We start from the raw sequence: 23597 nt of genomic DNA, 5'->3' as shown, positions 1-23597 counted from the left end.
TGGGAATTACGTCCTGAGCAGCAGCCACTGGTTTGTTACACAATTTATGTGGAATAAAGTATTTTTTAACATACAGAGGGAAAATATAAACTATTTAAAGCATATATTGTTCTTGTTTTGTTTAGTCATTGATCTATTTTTAATGGGACTCAGCATCAACCATAAAATCATTACTTGATGGTAAGTTGAAGTGCATTATAATATTTGTTTAGTAAACTATATTTAGATAGCAATAAACTGCCTATTTTTCAGAAAAATTTAATGACATCTTTTAATCTCAGTAAGTTACATATTGCTAGCTATAAAACACTGAAACATCTTTTTTGTGCACCTGCAATCAATTTATAATAGGCCGAAAGTCAAATGATTTTTTTTTCCACAGTCCATCGGTGACCTATGCTCATCTATTTCTCTTTATAAATTGCAGGAAGCTCTGGTACAGTAATGATTCTAGCAAGTGTGTTATCAACTGGGAAGTTGATAATTAATACTTTGATTTGATATAAGTGATGCCCATGCAGTACTTGAACCCTCTATGTATCCACAAAATTGCAACTCGAAGGGGGTTACTTTGAACTGGACCCAATGCAGCTGCAGGCCCTGAAAAGTGAGACCGCCTCTGGGCAAGCATCCCATAGCACACTGCAGTAGGGTGGAGGTCTAAATTATAAAGGATCTATCAAAAACCTTCAGTATTCTCAGAGAGAGTGGAGATTTTCCTGTAAGTCAATTTGCAGAGAAGTTTGTGTTTCATAACTGACAGTCCTGAATTAAATTAGTGTAAATTGAATTAGTGTAATCTACCTAGTGTTTAGTTATAACTACATAGGGATACATCTCATCCTTGTCCTGACAGGCTTCACTCAAAAACTGATGCTCAGATTATTCCCTAACAGAGACAACTGAGATGAGAAAAGAGTCTCCTTAGGCTCCTCTGTACTCACTGGAGAAACAATTTTCAGTCACACAAAGCCTTTCATTCAGCAGTATCAGATTTTACTCCATTACTGTTCAGCTTTAAATATCTTGGTAGATAGGGAAAATAATTAAAATCTCTTATACACTGATGGGACTCCGACATGAAAATTTTAAGTGATGCAGAGAATTCTAGTCATCTAGTTATTCAGGTGTTAATACCAGGAGCCATTTGGCAAAAAAACATCAAGCACCTTGTGATTTGAATCAAGATTTTAAGAGCTAATTAAGCTTTTAAAATAACTGCAATACACTTTTCATAATTGTTGCAGACTTGCCATGCTATACGTAGTGTGCTAAGAGTCTTCATTAAAAAAAAAAAAAGACAAACTCAATAAAGTGAAATCATTTTTAATTCCCTTTTCAAATGTGCACTTGAATTCAGTACAGATCTGTAAGGCACTCTCAAAAGCAACCAACATTCTTCCCAGAATAATGAGAGTCATGAGACAATGGTATGTGCATAAAATATAACCTAATCTATAACTGATAACGAAATCTGAATGTTCAGGTTTTGGATGCATTGCAATGTAATGTCATTTCTGTGTCACGACACTACTCAGACACTACTAAATATTGGCACTGTAAATGACTTCTCATTGGGGTTGGGGCTTGTATACTCTTCATATCCCAGTAAAAAATAAACTCTTCAATAAATAAATATATAAAATAAATATATGCTATCTGAAGATGTATAAATAGGTCCATCCTATGAAAAGTTCCAGCTGTCCGTGATATATTGACTTCTAAGGTCCAGCACTGAAGTGGAGCCACTACGACTTCATATACAGTTCCCAAGGTTTATCATTATTTTACAGTTTCTCTCTTACTATTTCTTCCAGCTATTCTCTGATGATGTAGGTAGTTTTTCGCTAAGTTATGGACAGTGAGTAATCCAGACAAAACAGGCAGGAGTTTGGTATTTTAAAATAAGTCACACTCCAACTTCTCGCTGGTTACTGGCTACCACACAGTTCAGCAAATTTGAGTGAGGCTGGTCCTCTCTCAGCTTTAAGGCTTTGTCTCCTAAATCCAAATGCCAGGAAATAGAGGCTCTGCTGTCACTAAGTAGCTTCTTCAAATCCAGTACTGTAGAATTCTGCAAATTCTCCACGCGGATATTGCCACAGACAAAGCAGTAGGATCAAATGTCTCCGGGATGGGTCTTTTTCGAACTTCTGTCCCTCCTCAGCTGTATCCCAACACATCCTTGTACAGTTCTGGAACTCTTTCAGGATCCACGGGCCTGGGCAAGAAATGCGTGAATTTCTGGTGTCTTTTGGACCTTGCTCCATCTCTGGGGGTACCATCTTTGTTAAGTGCTACAAAGTATCGTCGCCCTGAATCTCCATGTTTGTACACGTTGGATGAGTAAGTGTTGTACCAGTTTTCCTCAAATTGTTCCCTGAAGATGCATTCAGAAGTTAGCTTCTCCTATAGAAACAAACAGAAAAGAAAAATGGGAAGTCAAGCCATTTTCAGCAACCAGTGACTAAATATCCCAACATACTTATGAAACAAAATATGACTAAAGTAAATAAAATGTTTTAGGCTTTCTGCTTCCTTACTTTTAACAAATCAAACCCAAGAAGAGTATGTAGACCTGAAATGGAGTTTGGAAGACTAATTTATCCTTTACTCATTTGAGAATTGAGCTGCTACCTATACAGTTTTGGACTTAAAGACCAGTTAGAAGAATCCCTCTAGGGATTCACGTGTGATTTTTCACGTGTGATTTAACTAAAATTCACCTGATCTCCAGGAAATATATTATGGAGAGGTCTGTCTTGGGCTATCTACACCTTCTAGAAATGAGATTTGGTGGAGGGACTCAGGTGCCACATAGCAGATCGGGAAGGTATTTCCATGTGTTCTTTGTGGTATACTTTACTTCTCACATTTTAAACAGGACTGACCGCAACAAAAGGTAGGTAGGTGGTTACTGCTTTCATTCTGTATTGTGTGTTGCACAAAGAAAAGCTATCATCAGCTCAGTTTCTAAGCTGTATGGCCCAGTGTAAGTGCAAGAACTATGCCAGCTGGTCACCATTTCTTATCTGACCAGAACACCAGATAACATCCCAGGAAAGCCTTTAATACTAATACTTTTAGGCCAGAATCCATAAAGGATGTTGATGATGCATAGTGTCACAAATAATGATAACACTCATTTTTCTCCTTTTTGTTTAGAAAGCATTGATCACTTTCAATATGAAATATGAGGTATAGGTAAACTATAAATCAGTTGGTCTCAGAAGCAATAGAAACAGCAGTGATGGACTTGAAATATCTACTTGCTGGTGCCAAAAACTTTGCCCTAAAACAATGAGGTATTAACTGCAAGAAGAGACAGAATATTTTATCACAGGACATCACAAAACTTGGAAGGAGCGCAAGACCATTACTCTATTAGTACTGGGGTGGGAGGGAATCAAAGCTTGTGTTCTACAGTGTCAGGTTGAAGTTATTCATTAGGATCAGATAACTAATGAGTACAAACTTATTTTCATTCTTAGACACAAACATTCCAGCGTTTGGACTGACAGGTACTGCTGGTACTCTTGTCCCATTCAGATTTTGTGAATAACAGTGGTACACAATGGTGACATATGGTATTGTATTTTTTTCCTCCAACAGTTGAAATAATGCTTTTACATTAAAAAGCTGGTACCCGGAAGTATCATCAGCTGATTTATAAAGCTGCATTAGGCTACACGTAAAGTAAGTCAGGGTATTATATTAGTTGTTGTTTATTTGTTCCATAGCTACCCTTCTAGCTCTTTTGCATGTGCATTAAATACTTCTAATGATAGAGTATGCACTGACCATGATAGTTCTACAGGGTTAACACTTACAAAGAAAGTTATATATAAGGAGACTTAAAGGCTTTTAAAATAGCTAGTTTAAATATCTATCTTTGTCTTAATCTAAGAGGGATACCTCTTTTCAGTTTTCTTCATCTAAGACAGAAATTTTTCCCATTAGATCTTCAGCATCCAAGTCAATACCATATGCTTTGAGAATTTAGTATATATTTCAACAGGAAAAGATGGTTGTGTTTTGAAAGCGAAGACTACCTAAGCTAGCTGCCCGAGCTGTTTGCTCAGTGCTAGAAAGGGAATCGAAACCTAAACATGCATGAGCTGACCCGAAGGTAGTACTTACAGATCCGTAGAGTTCTCCCTTCTCGTTCATTCCGAGGTAAAGGCCGCTGTCCACACCTCTAATGCTGACCAGTCCCACCGCCACACTGATGAATTCTAGGATACCTGGACACACACCCAAAGGAAAAAAGAAAAAAGATGGCTTTAATTAAACCTGTGATAAGACAAAAAAACAAAAAAAACACCCAAGAAATACATCCAAAATATAGTTAAATGTGACAGAAAATCACATTTATTATAATAAATGTAGCCTACGTTTTCTTAAATTCCAAATAATGAATGGAAAAGTATATAGTTTTCACAAGAAAGCAGTCTGAGAAGCCACATATTGGAAAAATGCTACATTATTTAAAGCAATCTTTTTATTTTTGAACAAGAAAGGATTCTATTCATCACTGAGGCTAAAGCCTTCAGTACTATACAGTTGCAATCTGTAATGACTATACACTGTTTGCTGAACTTCCTACTCAAATACTGGAAGATAGGTTTGAATAACCTGAAAATATATTTTACCTTCTCCATAGCATTATCTTAAAAAAACATTTCTATTATTAGACCACTTGAATGGAAATCAAAGTACAGATGGGAATTTTATAAAACAGAATCTACCCACAGAAAAAAAAAGTATTCGCCAGACATCTTATCTAGCATATGGGCCCACACCTCTTGACATAACTTGCTATCATCAATGCAGGCTTTTCACGTGCATGAATTATGTTGCTTATTTCCTAATGTCTGAATTTTAGCACTGTTTATACCACATTGGTCCCAAAAGTAATATATATTAATACAAAGTAATCAAGAGCATGGGGCGTTACATGAAGCCTGCCATTTGGCAAGTATATGCCCAACATATTTGATCAATTGATATGCACTGATTACATTACGTAGGAAAGAAAGGGAATGTGTGAACTGGCTTTTTGAAAGTTGTTAACAGCATAAACGAAGCCTCAAAAAGCAGTTGCTCTAGAATCATACCTAAGGTTTTGCTCTGCAGCAACAAACCTACACAACATTTAACCAAATCTGAATCTTAGGAAAATGTTTTAAAATAGTTTAATTTTGACTATGTCTTTCTGTCTTTTTTCTATATTTGTGACTACTCTTTTTCATTCAGGACCATTTTTCACTCTAAGACAGATGGACTGTCTGGATTATACAATAATTTAAAATGTTTCGAATTTTAATTGTGCTTTGGCATGTTTCTTATTTATATTACCAAGCAGCAAAGGAAACAAATCCTTTATAAAGGGAAGGATTCGAAATCCTATGCATGCAAATTGTCATAGGCTTTCCAGCTCCTAAAGCACAAAATCCCACAAAAAGAGGTGGAGGTATTTTGTCTTTCTGGTATCATTTTCAAAGCCACCCTTTTTCAAAACTATAATAAGCAGGTGATTCAACCCACAAAGCAACCACATCAGACAAACCTGCAGAGAACAGTGGTAGGATAAAGGAAGAACATTTCTAAAAAGCCCAGCAAGCGTTTGATCTGGGGCTAATTTTTTTTCTTTTTAAGTGAGGATTTATTTCATGTTTACATGCTGTAGGAAGTCTTCCTTCTAAGAAGGACTTTCTGTTTGACTACTGCTCTTTTACTTCTGAAAACATCCATGTGTTATAAAAGCAATTAAGAGCCATTCCAGCAGATTGTTTTGACTATGGGAAAGATGATAGGAAACTCTTTAATCACCTTTTTATGACTGCTAAATCAATGCACACAAAAATTCACGTGTAGTTGACAACAGCAGGTTTGTTCAGATGTTCAGCTCCTATACCCATTATTTAGGATTTACTCTTATATTGCAGCACACGTTTACATTCTTGGGTTGTCCCCTCCTCCCTTTGGCTTATTGACCAAAAGCACCACACACCATGAGCAGAAGAGGTATTTCAGGCCTCCCTGCTTCAACTTTCTGCTCTGCAAAACAAAGCAGTCTGATGCAGAGGAAAGGGTGAACGTGACCGAGCCTATAATCTGTGTTAATTTATAAAGACTCAAGAGACTGCGATACAGCTAGTTTATACAAAGCGGTGCGACTGACCCTCTCTTTCCCCTTCCCCGCGAAGCCCGCAGGCACATCGCTGCGCTCACAGCCCCGGGCACACGCAGGGGTCTCGCAGCTGGCCTAGGGTGCGCAGCCCCACCTGCACCCTCGCTCTGACGCCCAGGAGCGGCCCCAGGGCTCCGAGCAGGAGGGTGCAGCCAGTGCTCAGCCCGGCCCCTCGCCCACCTGCCCCAGCACCCTGCGCCATCGCACCTCCTTCCCTGGGGGCATGTGTGCGCATACACACACACACACACGTGTACAGGTGCACATGCACACACACATATACGCAGACACACGTGTGCACACCCCTCCCCATGCACACCCCCCCCCCCCGCCCTAGAGAGACGCGGCGAGGCCGGGGCGGGCAGCTGCCTACCGAAGAGGCTGTGGTCCTGGCGGGTGCCGCGCACGCTGCCGTCGGGCAGGATCTGCAGGTGGAAGCCGGTGCGGCAGTAGAGCTGCCGCCGCCGCAGGATGCCCTGCAAGTGCGCCAGGTCCGCGGCCGCCGCCGCCGCCGCCGCGCCGCCGCGGGCCGCCCGCTCCGCCGGGGCGCGGCGGTCGCCGAGCAGCGCCGGGCGCTCGCCGGCGGGCGGCAGCAGGAAATGGGCGCCCACCGGCTGCCCCAGGCCGTCCAGGCCGCCCAGGAAGCTCCCCACCTCGGCCAGCGGAGCCATGGGGGCGAGGGGCGAGCGGGCTAGGGCGCGGCGGGGGGCAGCGGCTGCCGGCCTGGGGGGCGCCGGCTCCCGGCGGGCATGTGGGGGTGCGCGGTGGGGCCCCGCGCATGGGGAGCCGGCGGGGCCGCGCCGAGCCGAGCCGAGCCGAGCCGAGCCGAGCCGAGCCGAGCCGAGCCGAGCCGAAGGAAACCAGGCGGCGAGGTGGTGTTTTTACGCCCCGCGTGTATATATATATACGGCGGTCCCCCTGACATATGCTAATGAAGCCCTCTCCGGGGAGGCTGCGTTTGAAATTGTAAACCGCGCTCCCCCTCTCCTCGCACCTTCCTCTGATCTGCGATGACGGCGGGGGGGGGGGGGGAGTTCGTGGCGGTGCACAGGCACACGCACACGCGCGGGGGCGGCGCTGCCCCCGGCGCTGCGCGGCCGCGGAGGGCGGACGGGGAGGGCAGCGGGCGCGGGGCCGGGAGGCGGCGGGGCATTACGTGGACAGGTGCAAGGAGAGGCAGGAGGGAAGAGGGAGAAAGGGCGTTACCTGAGGGTTAGACCTGCCCAGACACACATGAAAGAAAAAAAAACAAGAGATCTGACAGCTTTACTCCCTGTTTCTAAAGCGCTAATAAAACGTACATGCATTACCCTTTCCTTTTATCGCCTCGGTTACAAGGAGGGGAATTTTTTAAAGAAATTGGCATAGTCAGGGAGGTGCTTTCCCCTCTGCAAATTCTCCCTCGTATTTAATTTATCGCTAGCATGACACGAAGCTGATCTATAGCGTTTGGATATCGACAGAACGTCTTAAAGACATAAAGGGGCAGGCCTGCGCTTTGGGTAAATATTTTCAAAACAGGCAGAGGTGAAGAAAGAAAGAGGGTGAGAGATGGCCCGTCTAATCCATCTTCTCTGGGGCTTTGCATTGGGCCCATCGCCAAAGTCTGTGCGCAAGTAAGTTAGTAATGATATTACCTATTGAAAGTACGCTGCTGTCTTTCTACAGTGTTTTCAACCAATTTAGGACTTTACTATCCTGTTCCAGCTAGGCACGTGCATTTTTTCAGCCCCAGGGTAGAATGGTTCGTGGATGCAAACTTGTTCCTGGAACAAATGTTCATCAGTAACAATGATAAAACAATGGTATATTAAAACTAAGAGCTTGACCTTTGCTTTCTTTTATTTTTGTTTTGTTTTGGTTTGGTTTTTGACTGTATAATGAATTTTAGGGACCCATCTTAGCATTTAAGAAACGCAATGCATTTCCTTGCTAAGGTTAAAAAAAGGTATTATGGTGTAAAACTCCAAGATGTCTCATAGTTCATTCTTTCAAAAGTTTGAGAGAATCGCCTGGCAGTTTAAGGTTTCATTTAAACAAAAAAGTTGTAGAGAATCATGAAAGATTAGTTCTTCAGTCTTGCTCCATGGTCTTTTCAGTCACAGTCTAAATCTAGGAGATCAAATGGATTTGACTGCTTAGCTTTATTTGCTATGGAGAGCATAGGGCTAATTAATTGGCAGGTGCTTTAAAGCAGGTAATGCTACACCTTTTCATCATTGCAGTCCTAAGTACTGCCCCTGTGTGCACCTGAATTATAAAAAAGGCCGCTTTAAAGCAAGTGATTTACTGTGGAAGGATTTAAAACAGAAAAAACTAACACTAAATACAATGATTAGATAAATCACCTCAGAAGAGAGCACAGGCAGACCTGCTCTGAAGGCAGTTACAGATAGACGTTATATTATTTTACCTTTCAGATAACAGGAGCCTGTCATGTGGTGGGATCCAAAAATCCACCATAATCGAGATTTCAAAGCACATCTGTGTAAACATTATCACATCAGTGTAAAACATCAACCAATGAGCTTTCTCTTTGAACCAAATCTACTTAATTGCAGTGCTAAATCAAAGAAATAGATCAAAGTTGAATAAACTATATGGCACCGATTTCTCAAGTAGCCTGTACACTGATTATTCACATATACCTGAAACGTTTGAAACACGCATCAAGTATTTTTATTGACATGAATGGTAGGTCAAGATCAAACCGTGATTAGTTCATCACAGCTGCCACGTTCGGTGCAGGACATGCACTCGGAGGGTGCTGCTGAGTAGAGGGAGGTAAACTCTTCTGAGCCAAGAGGTGCCCCGTTAGGGAGAAGGTTCCCGGACCCCGGCAGGACTCCCTGAGCCCCCTGAACAGGAGAGGGCTCTTCTGCTTAGATGGCACCACCGTCCCCAGCAGAGAAGGGCTTTTTAAATATCTTCAGCCATCACATACTGGAAGACCCTTATGGCTAACTAACTCTTTTCTGTTATATAATTGAGACGTTTCAAGTAGAGTGGACTGTGTAACGTCGATCTTTTCCGAGTGGAGTCTTTAATGTCTGGGCACTAAACCGGTTATGCTATTTTATAAAGTACCAGAAGAGAAACAAAAAGATAAGAATTTTTTTTTGTTGTTTGCACTAGTCATGTGACAGGAAAAGATAACACTAAAGTTTTTTTTTTTGCACCTTCTGAGACTATATCATGGGAAGTTAAATAATTTTGAAGAGTGTTTTTACAATAGTACATTATTCAACTTAAAGTATACAGTACAATCTAATCGACTTTACGTATACTTCCTAGAGACAGCACTTTCAATGTCATTGAACAAATACATGTGGTCCAGTTTTCATTTCCACAGCAAGTCGTTAGGGCTTCTGTAGACAATATAATTACTGTACATTTTCTAAGAATACCATATTGTCATAGGCAGTACCTCATGGCTACCAAGGGAATGAAGAAAGCAATGGACTGAAAACTTTGAAACATATGCCGTATATATAGCATATGTACCAAACTAAACTTGTATATATATAATATATATGTATATAATATACACTACATGTATTATATTTTTGTGTGTGTGTGCATATATATAAATATATGTATATGACCAGTGTATGTGTGTGTTTTTGTGTATATAAAAACAGGTTGGTTAGAAAAAGGTGTAAGCTGTAAAACTTTATGTCCTGGAGTTTATTGTGCCTTCATTATTTTTAGAACTCTCTTACGACAGTGCTGTGCCAGCCATAAAATTTTAATGATATAATAAAATATCGGCTAAGAGAATGAATGGAGGGTCATGAATATATGAGAAAGGAAACACTGGGTGGAACAAAATCCATTGAGTAGAAGATAAAGGAATATACTCAGCTGGAGACATCTGTATACCATGGTCATTTCCAGATTCTTCCTGTATTTGGACAAGCAAACACGGCTGGCTGCTTTCAGCAAGACTAGCAGAACCTGCAGGAGCTACAGCGAGGCTTTCAGAGCACTGCCAAGTCTGCGTAAAATAGTGTGTATGCTTATGTAGGATTTACTAAAAAGAAAATAATAGAATAATCTTAACGTTTGAATAATTCTATACATGGAGATGTACAAATCAGGTCATAATCTGATAAGGTGCACAAACAAAACTTCTCTAGCACTAGAATAGGAAGATGCTCAGAAGATAAATGTCCATAATCTTGTGAGCTTGTTACGTCTCTCTGAAATGTGGACGGTCTTTGGTTTCTGTTGGTCCCTGTCACTAGGGTCCTTGCATGCAATTCTGATCCCTCCATGCTATTCTATAACTGATAATTCTTATATAAACCCACATTTCAAACAGCATTAATCACAAGCCCTATATTTGGATATTTATCTTCTTAGATCACATCAATGTTTGAAACATAGTGAGGGACTGGATTTTAGGAGAAAAAGGATGGACATTGTATTACAGGAAGCAGTGGGTCAAAAAAAGGAGTCACAACAGAACGCATATGGGGCTGCATTAGCTAATTAAATGTGTGGCATCCTTGAATACTTAAGGAGTGCTGGGTAGAAATAGGTCTGTGGTATTATCACCGCACAGAATCATATGTAGACAGCTTGGATGCCCACACTTTAAAACGAATATTTGAACATGCTGAATGTTCAAAGGACAGCTAGAAGAATGAATCAAGGTTTGAAAAAACAGTAGGAGAAGAGACTAAAACACTTGACCTATCAATCCCATAAAAAAACATGAAGGGACTTGATCACTAATTGCAAGTACCTATTTGGGAAGGTAATTTCTTTCATTAACGGTTTCTAATTTAATAGCAAGATCCAGTGAAGACAAAATTTGACGGGAAACTATGAATATTTTTAACAGAGCAACTGGCTACCGAAGTAACATAATTGGTAGATGTAGTATTAAATAAAGCCTCCACATTCACAGCAAGATTGCATTTCCTTCTGAAAGATGAAACTACAGCCCTTTAAAAGCAATACATATATATTTTTTACTTTACTACAGCCCTTTAAAAGCAATACATATATATTTTTTACTTTGAGCATTTTTTTTTATTTTTCATCAAAACATTTCAGACAGACTGAAGTATTTTTCTTCTTAAAGGTAGTCATTTTCAAAAAAAATTGATAAAGTTTCTGGAATTTCTGTGAAAATTTTTATTTTGTTAACTTGTCCACTAAGACAATATCAACCCAAAGGTGAGCCGCCTTCTATAGTAGCTTGAGTCAGCAATAGCCCCACTCTGTTCAAATGCATGAAAGATGAGAAAAGCCTGTGAGACTGAATCCCACAGCCCCACAGTCACAACTGGCAGGCAAACCTGGATAATGCATAATGTGCCTAGGTATCAGTAGAGATTTTTTTAAATACTGTGCATTAATTTGTACATAACTCTTACTGTACAATTTGGTGAATGTTATAATTATTTTGTGCTTTATTCAAAAAGATTCAGTGATATAAGATTTACCTGCTAAGCATGCACTGGGAGAAGAAGTCCAGGCAGCCCAGAAGATTGGGCAAATAGAGAGAAAAAGGGACAACTGAGGCATGAGGAACCACAGAATGGGGAATATCAACATGGACGTGTGGAATTTAAATAGGATAGATACAGAATTAATGTTAACCTGGATGAAAACCAAGTGTTTCACTTCAGACTAACAGCCAACAAGGAAATAGTTTGATCTCAGAATATCAAAATGCCGTCCGGGGGAGGGGGGGGGAATCCAAGAGAGAGTACTGGAATTAAACATTTTTACATTCCTACATTAAAAGCATTCAGAACTTTTTCTTCTGAACTGATACAGTTACACATAGGTATGTATAAGCATTTATATATTCATACTACAAAAACTCAGGAGGGAAAAACGCTGAAAAATTTCCAACAGAAAGGGAGTTCTATTTTTCAAGCACTTCTACTATTTTTTTATTTCTTTCCTTGAGGACGGAAATTCATAGTTTCTTTTTTTAGATTCATGGTTTTCATGTCCATGTTTCTGTGGATACACATGAATAACTCCCGTGTAAGCGGCATGGGATAGAGAAGCTAGACGGTGAGCACACATTCACATCCAGTTAGGTCCACCGAGAGTGGACCATTTCCATATACGTGACAGGTATTAGGCTGTCTCATTGAGTAGCTTTTATATTAGTTCACTAGCTGGGTCACTGAAGAAAATGCACCTTGATTTATGTAAATTAGATGGCCTCTGAATCTGCAGACATAAACTGTGCAGCCAGCTTACCATCTTTGACCTACTGCATGAATAAACTGCACTTGTGTTCCTACCAAACACCTCACCAGAGAAGACATAAGTAGTTACAGATGTGTGTTGGGTTTTTTGAAGTGAACAAAAGATTAGCCTAAAGGTGTTATTGAAAAGTCATTAAATTGTGGGTAAAGATGCCAATTTGAGGGCAACAATGTGAACAGGGAGATAACTCATGGCTTGCGTCCACAGTTTAAGTGACTGATGAGTCATTCAGCAAACAGACTAGCTTCAGGACACTATATTGCCCTGAAGTTTTTTTAAATTAAATGGAAACACTAGGCTATTTAGAAAAGGTCCTCTGTTGGTCAACTGTGTCTCCTGATCAGGCAGGTAGATCTGAAAAGATTCAAGAGTCACACTCAACAAAAGTTTCCAAATGGAATGCTTAAACCCTTATTTAGGTAACTACAGGAAAAAGCTTGAGTTTCAGTCATGCTGAGTATTCAAAACTACGTTGTTTGACACGTAAATATTGTTCTTTAGTGTCGTATCATTTAGTCCAGAGAAGTAGTTCTGCTTAGGTGGCAAGCCTTTCCCTTTACGCATGCACCTATATTATATTTATAAACAACGCAGCTGACATTAACAAAAAATTAATTTTATTAGATTTGGACATCGTATGCATAATGATATACAAAGTCATCAATGATTCAGGAAAAAAAAAAAAAGCAAAACTGGTTGAAACACAGTTAAGTGTGTTCTTCAAGGGGAGAACACACTTCCAATGGTTAAAGGCTGAGGCTGCACCTGGAGCACTGCAAAAAAGCGCGCTGTGACTTGAGATGTCTGCATGCAACTCATGGAGTTCCTCGGCAACGCAGTAGTGCAGGCGGTACCACGGAAAAGGCTCTACCGCGAAAGGTCTCCGGCGAGGCCTGCTGCCCACCTGCGCCAGCCAGGGACAACGCAGCACGCGTATCTCTGTCAGCTGCGCTTTAACTAATACTTGGTGCGCGAAGGAGCTTCACCGAAGCCACCAGTATTTATCAGCGGAGAGGCTGCCCACACGGGAAGTGTCGGTGGTTTCCTCTGAGGTGGTCTCAAAACACAAGGTTACGAGAGCAGAAAACACTGCAGTCCAGGGGGGAGAGAAAGGGGAAGGGTCGATTTTTTTCAACTCGGAATGAAATGAACGCTATATATGTTTGAAAAGGGGGTGAAACCTCACTTTCCTGGGGGTATTGCGGGGGGGGAGGGGGAGAGGGAAGGGTTGGTGGGCGGAAGCAGGTTGTAGCCGACCGGTATTTAGGGAATCCCAGACGGCAGCACACAACCAAAGGTGGGGGGGGGGGTCCCCAGAGCTGGTGGGGGGGGGGGGTCGGCGCTGGATGGCAGCGGGACCCTCCCGCTCCTCGCACCCCTGTGTCGGGCCCGCTCCCCCGGCTGCAGCGGCGGGGCGGGGCGAGGCGGGGGTCGGGGGGGGGGGCGGCCTACGGGCCGCCACCTCCCCTCCCCGCCTCTCGCGAGGCTTCCGCCGGGACCCAGCGGCGGTGGGGGGGGGGGGGGGGGCGCTTCCCGCCTGTCACCGGGGCGGAGCCGCGGCCATGGCCGCCCTGCGCAGCCTGCTGCGGTGGCGCCGCCGCCTGGGCCCCGCTGCGCGCCCCGCGCCCAGCGCGCAGCTGGCGCGGCGGCTGTGGGGCGGCAGTGGTGGTGGTGGGCCGGCGGCGGCGGGGCCGCGGCGGGGGCGGCGGGAGCTGGGCTGGGCGGCGGCGGCGGCGGGCGCGGCGCTCGCCGGTTACGCGGGGTACCGGCTGTCGGAGCAGCGGCGGCGGCGGGAGTCCCCCCGGCAGCAGGCGGCCGCCGCCGCCGAGCCGGGCCGGGCCCGGGCGCTGCTCCCCATCCCCGTGGCGGCCGCTGCCAAGGAGCCGGTAGGTGTGTGTGCGCGCCGCCCCGGCAGCGCGGGGGCGGCCTGCTGCGCCGGCCGCGCCGCGGGGCCGAAACCAGCGGCGGGGCCGAGGAGGCCGGTTTGGGCTCCGCCGGGCGCTGTCGGGTGGCACACCAGGGGAAGGGCTGGAGAAGCGTCGTGCCGTTGCCTGCCGCTTCGGCCGAGGTCACCCGGCGCGGCCGAGCCGGCGGCGGGGAGGCCTCCTCGCCCCTCCGGCCCCGCGGAGGGCGGGCGCCGCCGCGGCAGGTCGCCGCTGCCTTGGAAAGCGCCGCGCCGCGCCGCGGAGAGGAGCGGGGGGCGGGCGGCGGGCGGCGCGGGGCGTGGGCCGCCGCCGTCCGCGGTGGGGCTGTCGTCGGTCAGGGGTTTCGCCTTCATTAGGAAGTCACGAAGGGAGCCGCTGTTGAGATAGCGCAAAATCTGCGTTTCGGTGTCTTTATTGTATTTGGAACAATTACCTCCTCTTAACAAGAGAAGTTTCTGTGCCGTGTGACGGGGTTACGCAGAACTGCCTCGCTTGGCGCGAATGGGTAGCGCTTACGTTGGGCCGGTTCCTCAAATGCATGAGTTAACTAACTGCGTGTAATACGAAACAGTTGAGATATCATCTCTGAAAATGAAATATCCTGTGATAAATGAAAAACTCCTGCTGTATTTAGCATATGATAATTATATCTTATTTTTCATTAAAACATTTACCTATACATATATATATATATATAAAAAGTCCGCAGCCCTGATTAGGCAGTTTGTCAGTATGGTGTCTTTTAAGGCTGAAGATGGGCAGTGCAAATGGCCTGCTTTCTGTAGGTCAAGTTTATGTTGGAAAACGTGCAGGAATAGGAACTACATTTTTGCAGGTGGGGTCCTTAGGCTCAAGCATGAATGCTGTTAGCTGTTACGCTTGGAATCGTTAGCCAGAAGGTAGATTCTGTACGCAGCATCCTTTATGAAGGGAAGTTGAGACAGATGTTTTTGACTTCCCATGCACTTGGTGTCTTGAGCATGTGCTTAGGGCACAGAGGACCTAAGAAAAACTATTTCAGCTTCGCACATTGTTTTGGTTGGAGAGAAATTGACATTGCTCTAGCTACCCGTTTAGTCTTTTCAAGCTCCTTTTGAGGGAAAGATGGCTGCTGCACCCCAGAAAAGCCAGTAAGTTCAGTGCACTGTGTGGTTATGTATTTCTATACACACCACTGTAAAAACATTGAAGTTGCAAAGTCTAAAGTTAAGATGTCAGCATTAAGGTTATGTGTGAAACCCTTAAGACTATGCATCATGCAAGACAAGGGGGCTATAGGAAATAAAAAAGTGTGTCGAGCTGGTTTGGTAGCCTCTCATGAGCAAGCAGTTTGTCAGTATCCTGTTATTCCATGTGGTTAAAACTTGTTTTTTTACATTAAAAATGCCATGTTATTCATAACCCACTCTGTTCAGAGTTTTTTTTCCTTTTCTTTTTTGTGGTGCTTGTTACTGTAGCAACTGAAAAATATTAATATGCTTGTTTCTATGCTCCTGTATGGAAAGAGACTGTAATTAACTCAAATTTCAGTTTGCATAACAAGAAGAATTTGAAAGATTAAGTTCAAATGTAGACACTCAGTTTGTGTGGCCAAACTAAGATGCATAGAGACTGACATCTCAGAATACTTAGCTTTACATTGCAGCTCTTGCTTATGAACTGGCGGTCTCACTGAATTCATATTGCAGGTCTGAGTGCTCAGCATTCCAAGTTAGGCACCCAAAAACGAGGATCAAATAGCTGTGGGATTTGTGGTTTGAGTTAGTGGATTCCTGTACTTTTATTGTTGACTGCAGTGCTTCTGAAGGACTTATGTGGCAGTAGAGAGAGACTACAGGTAGAGAAAAAAATACAGGATCCAGGTGGTGAACTACCAAAAGGAAGCTCCTTTGGTCATGAGCGCCATCTGTGACCTGTACACCACTTAGGATTTCCTTCTAGACATATGACGATTTGTGGGCTTCTTTTGAGAACCATTAGTTGAAATGATTTGCCGAGTGTAGCCCCTTTCCCATTCACTGTGCGCTCTTCCGCCGTAGCAGTAAATGGAGAGACAGTTCATATGGACACCACCTCTTTCATTGCAGGTGTCTAAATATACCCCCCCGAGGAGTCATCCGGGGAAAAAGATATGCAGATTTCACGTTCAAGTTGCAGCAAATGCACAGGAAATAGTGTGTGGATGGTGTTGTATTGCAATGTCCTTTACTAGAAGGCTGAATTTATGTTGCCCAAGGGACTATAACTTTTTTTTTAATTTCCTAATTTTAAGTGCTGAGCTTAGCAATTTTAATAGTGTTTAATAGTTTTTAAAAAAATGTAATAGCTTTTGTAGTAGGAAGTTCCATCACGAGAAGTCATTTAAGTGTCAGCAATATTAGGATCTACCACAGAGTACGTGCATGTGGAATAATTGCTGGAGAATGATAACCTGCTGTTTCTGTATAGATGAGTTTGATGGAAATGAGATGCATGTTTTGCCAGGAGGTTTTCCACAATGATGTACTGATCAACAAAGAATGATGAGGCTCAAGTATCTTGGGGTCTTTTCCAGTTTTTGAAAGGTCAAGGACAAGTCAAAGGCATTTCTATTTCATTCCTGATCCACAGAGTCTGACACTTTCTTCTAGGTCTTTCCAATTTTTTATTTTCTCCTCTCCTATTTCACTAGTTCCCTATTTCATTTCCAGTCTCAATCTGCTTCCTCTTCCTCCAAAGCAAATCATCCAGACTTTCTTCCCCCCCCCGCCCCTTTCTCCCAGCCAGTCCAGGCTTTTATGCCTTATCCTAGGATTTCTCTTTGGATGCCTTTTCCTAATCTTCCCTCCTGCAGGCTGCTTTTCCCAGGGTTACTTGGATCATTGGGAGCAAGAGGCAGATGGTGTCTCTGCTCTCAGTCTTGGTGTCTGCTGCTGTAAATCTATAGCAGCTGGTAGAAGCAATTACATTGCACGTTTTATGCCTCATCCCTGGGATGACCTGGGATGACCATATAGCAGATGGATATTTTTAAGGACTTAGCTGACAAAATGAGTACCTTTGGATGAAGATTTTCATAGACTCATAACTTACTACTTAACAGACCCATGAAAAAAACACTCCTGGTACTAAAATGACCGCTCCTTGTGAAACTTGGAGATCTCCTTCTCAAAATACAGACTTGCTAGAGATTCTTAACAAATTTCAAGTAGTTTTAATATGGGCAAAACAATGTCCATCTCCTCCCCTAGTTCTTGGGTTCCATACAAACAAATCTGGTCTGAAATATTAATTGGTGATGAATAATTTAATTTTAATAGTTAAGAACTGGTTTGAGGGTATCACAGTAGATATTCAAATATTCGAAGTGATCAAAAGCATTCAAGATAACTGTAGCTATCTCATCCATGTCTAATCTCTAATTCAAAGATGCTTGTCTTCCTTATTCCTTCTTGGTTGACTTTTTCTAAGTGTGTAGTAAGGAGAATTGTTTCATCGAGGCAGCTCCAGTAGACAGTAGAAGAGGTTTCTGATCGCTCTAGACAATAAAAAGGGCGGTGGTGGTGTTGGGGTGTTTTTTTTTTTTTTTAATTTAGTTTATTTTGACTTTCCAGGAGTGACTCTCTTCTTGCAGGTCACCTGCTTCCAGATCATGTTCATGTGGCCTGTGAAGGTGTTCAGGAGTCATACTGGGCCCAGCAGTATCTCTGCAGGTTACTTTTCTTCAGATTCTAGCACCGAATCTAAACAATACTTATCAGTAGTGATGGAATATTTAAGAATACAAGGATTTTGTATTTACCGTGATAATTGATTGCTTTCTTCTACTGATGATATCTAATATTTTACTGGTGCTTTAATATTTTAGGTATGGAACCAATACATTTTAAAAGGGTTTCTAGATTCTAGGCCTAGTGCTGAAGACTCGACAGATGTCAATGGGACGCTTTCCCATTCCTGGGAATGCGAGATCTCAGTTCAGAGATGAGATATATAATTTCAGAATAATGAAGAAAATGCTTTGAGTCTCCTACAGCAAAGTATGAAACTTGATGAGCAGCATGACTGTGAATTTATGTGCAAGTGAACAAGAAGTTGCTCTACTAGTAGGCGAGTAAGCTTTGATATATGTCATCAACATGAGGTCAGTGACATAGCCTACTTTTAGAGCAGGCAAATCTCATGTGGTCAGTGCAAAAAATACTTGCTTGACTATATATTTTTTTCACTGGAGGTAGGGTGTAAGATGTACTACAGAAGCAGCATGAACCTAGGCTTGCTACAGGATTCCCCCTTCCCATATGCTTTTCTGTGAATACTTCCAGCCCTGAGGACCTGGGGGTTGTGTGTGATTACATGGAACAATATCTTGGCCGCTATAATAAGGCAACAGTTTTACAGTTGAATTTGTCACCAGTGCCCACAAAGCCTTTAATTCCCAGTTCACTTTCGTGTATCACTTTGGAACCGAAGTCAAATTCTGCCCTCAGACCTGCAGGTTTCGTATGTGAAGGTCTGGGTGTTGACTGGGTGAGCTCTCCTGACAGGCAGCTCATTTTAAGTCTAGGAGATGCTAATGCAGAACAGGAAACAGTTATTTGGATGTGAAGTAGATTCTCTGTGCTGGGAAACTGAGAACAATGTTGACTCAAGAAGGGCCCTGATCCCGAAGGTTTTGGACAACCTACTACTTACAAAGTATTTACCTTGCCAGAACAGCTCTGTATGGTGTTTTTATCACAGAAACGTAGCAATGTTAGAAGACCATGTAGTATCAGTAATGCAGTAGCAGAATTCCTCAAGAGACTATTTATCCTTAGTTCTTTATTTTCATGTTCCTTACTTCCAAGCTTCCACTGTCATCTCTTACAGCTTATGGAGTTTCTCTTAGAAAATACTATTAATGACTTATTTAGTGCTGCAAAGAGAGCTCTTCTAGAATAATATTCGCTTCGTAAAATGTTAGTGAACATCATGTCCCTATTTCCAATCTGTTTTACTGAATATCCTTGGGAAATAACTTCCTTCAGAGGTGATTTAGGAATTAAAAGGAGGAGGAGGGGAAGGGAGGAGGAGACCCAGAGTAATTACTTGACCAAGTTTCTTGAAGGCACATTCATTTCCAGAAGGAAGCTATATACTTTGGATATTTCTAGAGTTTTATTCTAGGATCTCAGCAGTACTGTCAAACTGTCTCCTTGTGAAAATACTCAAAAGGTCAAGTTTATTTGTAGCTGCACATTTTTAAGTGGGTTACATCATATATTTCCAGCTCTGTGAAATGAAGAACAAGACGTTGACTCCAAAAAAATAAGGTGAACTCCCCTAGGGAGTAGGCTCCTCTGCCTGCTTGACGAGGATGCTGCTATAAGAGATGTGTAAAGGTTCATTTGTTCAAGGATCATTCATAGCTAACCTTTTCTCTTAAATATTATTATGCCTTTCATGTAACAGGTCAATTTCCAAATGTAGGAAAGTGGTTAGCTCTTTGGCTGATAATATCTGAAAGTCCTCACTGTCCTCATCCTGAGAAGGATGCCAGCCAGCTGTAGTGAGATCTGAGGTGATATGCAGCTGAAGGGAAAGGAATGTTTACCTCCCAGCAGTAATTCTGTCTTCTTCAAGATATTAAAGATGACGACACGTTTGTGACTGACAGATCCAGCTACTAATATGTTTTAGTCTTGCCCGCAGTGAAGCATATGGACACGTATAGCAGGATATACATACCGACTGAAGCTTCCTGAAGAACTGCTAGAGGTTAAGTAAATTCCATGTGAAACCAGTGTAAGAAAGGGTGTCGGAGAATATTGTGGCATAATATTTATTCTGGAGGGTTTCTGGAATAGCTGTGATCATAGGTAAATATTTTTGCCCCAAGGATTTCCTGTAAAGGAATTGTATTTGAGCAGGGCCCTTTTTACAGCATTTTAAATACATTCCAGCCTCCTATGCTCATAAATATTTTAATATTATAATGTCCTTATCTCAATGAAGAGGGATCAGCTAACAGAGTTGTTGGCTGTGCTACATCTGAGCAGTCTGCTAGAAATATAACTTTGCTGAGCATCAAAACAGTTTTGTCTACTTTGGGATTTTCCCACACTGGGAACTTGACGTTTAACCTTTTGGCCACCCAGCATGAAAACAAAATTGTGCTACTTTTATCTACATGGGAGCACATTAAATAAGCCTGAAGTCAAATGTAAATGAAGGAAGTAAGGAACAGCATTGCTTTGAAAACCTTTTTATTTTAATAATTTGCACGGATTCTCATTGATGGAAGACAGATTACTTTGCAAGGAAAAATTCAAAGAAACTTGCTTGAAATAAATTGGTTAAAGATTAAACTGCTGTAACATAACACATTTTTGACTGCAAGCAAAAAGTACTTTCAGCAGTAAATGTTGGCTTCTTTAGCTAAAGTAGTCACACCTTTGTGTCAGTTGGAAAAAACAAAAAAAGCACTGATTTGACTTGGAACACTGCAAAGTTTTGTTTTGTGTGACACTGTTGGAGGTTTACGCGTCATATACGCTTGCACACACAACATTTTTACCTATTTATTTTGTAAAATATTGTAGACATTAATGTAGACATTATTTGTAGATATTCTTAGAAGCTGAAAACTGGAGTATTGTTCTGGCTTTTCATAACTGATTCTGTCAGGTTACTTTTGCAGAGTTTTATCAGCTTGCAGGCATCAGTTTTTCTAATTTTCAAACAGTAAATCCTATATCTGGTATTTAAGTTTATCTCCATGGGAAAACTAGATCTTTTGTCACAGAGTAAAATTTCTGAATTACTGACTTAATGTAATATGAGACTAATATGAGTCTCATTGAATAATATGAGCCTTGGCAAGCAACATTCCTTCTGTGTTTTTTAATAGCAAGGGTAATGGTGTCTTTTGTTTTTTGTTTTTTTTTTTTTTTACCTTGTGCACCTTATTTTCATTGAACATGAGCCATAGCATTATTATTTGTCGACATTTTCAAAGTGTTTTAGAGGACGTAACTATTGCAGGCTCATCTTTTCCGTTAGGCCATTTTTCAGCGATGCAGAGTTATTGCATGGATTTCATTGGGTGACCATACAGGTTAATTTGCATTATACCAAATTCAGCCAGACCATATCTCTGAGATAAGACTGCTAATAAGACAAATACGGGACCAGAAATGGAGATTAACCACGTTTCAAGGAAGTCTGAGTAGCACGTTGAAGTCCTTTGGTGAGCATACTTGGCTTTCAGTGCTCTTTGAGTTGTCTCTGCTGATAGACGCAGTATGCCAAAATGGTAATGAGTTTTGAAGTAATTTTGCTTGGTAGAAAGCATAAACTTGCTTCCTTTGCGTTTGCTGTGAATAAATAGAGAAAACAATTCATAAAATAATTGGGAAGGACATTATTTATCATGAAGTTGCAAACATGAGCAGAAGTGTTTTATATGTAAGAAATCACTTTGACATTTGGAATGTAGCCAGCTGCAGGGCCAAGGATGCAAGCTGTGTGAGAGAGGACGGTGCTGTTAGGCAGCAGGGCTGTCCCGCTAAAGGAAGTTCTGTCAGCAGTGCTTTCAGAGTTGACTGACTTAAAGTCAGGTGTCCATAATAAAGATGCAGCTTTAGACTGCCTGCTGTAAATGCAGTACTTCTAGAAAGGAATGTTTAGGAATTATATTGAATCCTTAAAAGACCTTATGTTAGGGAGAGAGCATTATCATCGTCATTTGCATATAATAATTATGAAACTTTGTAGGCCTTTTTCCAGATCTTTTAGACTGTTCATAAATACATTTGAAGCATATATTTACATGGAAGCACACATAATTGAAATGTAATACTGTCTGTTCAGAAAAAGTACCCTGCCAAGTTACTATTTGGTCTTCAATTGAATTTTTATTTTCCATGTTTTGATAAGCTGACATTAGGATGCGTTTTCTTGTGGAAAACGTTTCCCTCTAAATGTTTCGTTTGTCTGGTTATGGTTTATGTACAAGTGCTGAATCATCTAATCTATTTTAGAAATTGTTTTAAAATATCCTGTTGGTGTGAGGATTAGGTAAGTGGGGGAAATACAGAGCAACATGGTAGCAGAGTTTGGGAGAGGAAGGGGTAGAAGGATAGTAGCTGTGAGCTGTTTGATTTCCACTTTAAATGCTTAGATTTTTGTGGGAATAGAGAAAAGATAAGTGTATTTATTACACTTTATTATTATTTCTTTATTTATTATTTCTTTTATTTCTTTGGTTCACTTTGGGTTTCACTTCTTGTGAAGTTGGAGGATGGGAATTATGGCTATCTGCTAGATTACTGGTTTCAGCTGTAGGGCTATTTTTTTTTTTTTTTTCCTCTGAAAGTTCTGTAAACCTAGGTAGGTCGGTGTATATAAGCAGGTAAACCAGAACTACCCTGCTACTCATACATTTTGCATAATACTACTGCTGGGAGTTTCGTGACATTCGACTTGAGGGAAATGGCTGTGTCCAGTTTTTAAAAGGCAGAGAGCTATAATGTGATACAAGACCATTGTAATTAGTAGACAGGAATGCCAAGAGGATTAGTAAACAGAAGCGTTAAAAAAACTCCCCTCTTTTGTTTGTCAAAGAGATGTACTTTCATGAAAGTTTTTGAAGATTTTTTTGATAATTACTGAGAGATTTAGTCTGGGTAAGCTTTAAAACTTCAAATAGAAGTTGGAATCTTAGTGAGTTCTACTCACTGCTTCATCAACCCTGCTTTCCCTGAGGTAGTCAGCATCTACTTTCTCTGTCTTGTTGATGTGTCTGTTAGATTGGATACTAGCACTGCTACAATGATTGCCTCACTTGGGCATGAGTGCAAAATAAATCAAAGGGGAGCAAGTTGTGATGTCACTAAAATGCGCATAGCTGCCTCACTGGATTATCATCTGCTAATATTGGGGAGAAATAAAAATATTTCCTAATTATATATTAGGAAGAATTCCTTAAATGAGTGCCTGAAGAGGTCTAGGTTGAGGTCGTGCTTTAGAATATCTTGACTTTTTAATTAACATTAGTTAATTCCTAATAATTAAAGATTTTTATTAAAGAGAGTTACTGTATGTTTCATGAATTGATAAGCAGTAGTAGAAGAAGAAGGAAAGCTTTGAACAAGAGATTTGGACTAAAAGTAATAATATTGCCAAACAACAGTTTTATTTCCCCATTCACTAGGGTGTATAACTAGTCTTCTGCAGCCAGATCCTGCCTAGCTTTTACTTGGACACTTTTGTATGAG

At 41.7% G+C, this 23597-nt stretch overlaps 2 protein-coding genes across 3 annotated transcripts in view; one reads left to right on the top strand and one right to left on the bottom strand.

Moving 5' to 3' along the window:
• Window positions 1-1349: 1349 nt before the first annotated feature.
• FGF20 (fibroblast growth factor 20) lies at window positions 1350-7118 on the bottom strand. Its single transcript, XM_068940992.1, is given in 4 exon segments — window positions 1350-2409; window positions 4141-4244; window positions 6567-7085; window positions 7088-7118. Coding segments are annotated over 4 exon segments (900 nt in total). The 3' UTR covers window positions 1350-2163.
• Window positions 7119-13995: 6877 nt separating this feature from the next.
• Window positions 13996-23597, top strand: part of MICU3 (mitochondrial calcium uptake family member 3) — a 58450-nt gene continuing 48848 nt past the window's right edge. Inside the window, exon 1 of one of the 2 annotated variants that reach the window (XM_068942786.1) lies at window positions 13996-14319. In XM_068942786.1, coding sequence (XP_068798887.1) covers window positions 13996-14319 — 324 coding nt within the window. The remainder of the gene's footprint in view (window positions 14320-23597) is intronic. The other variant, XM_068942787.1, reaches the window with a different exon arrangement.

This window comes from Struthio camelus, chromosome 4 (genome assembly GCF_040807025.1).
Source record: "Struthio camelus isolate bStrCam1 chromosome 4, bStrCam1.hap1, whole genome shotgun sequence".
Taxonomy (NCBI): Eukaryota; Metazoa; Chordata; class Aves; order Struthioniformes; family Struthionidae; genus Struthio; species Struthio camelus.
The sequence above is the reverse complement of the archived record's forward strand: the minus strand, read 5'-3'. Positions and strand labels throughout refer to the sequence as shown.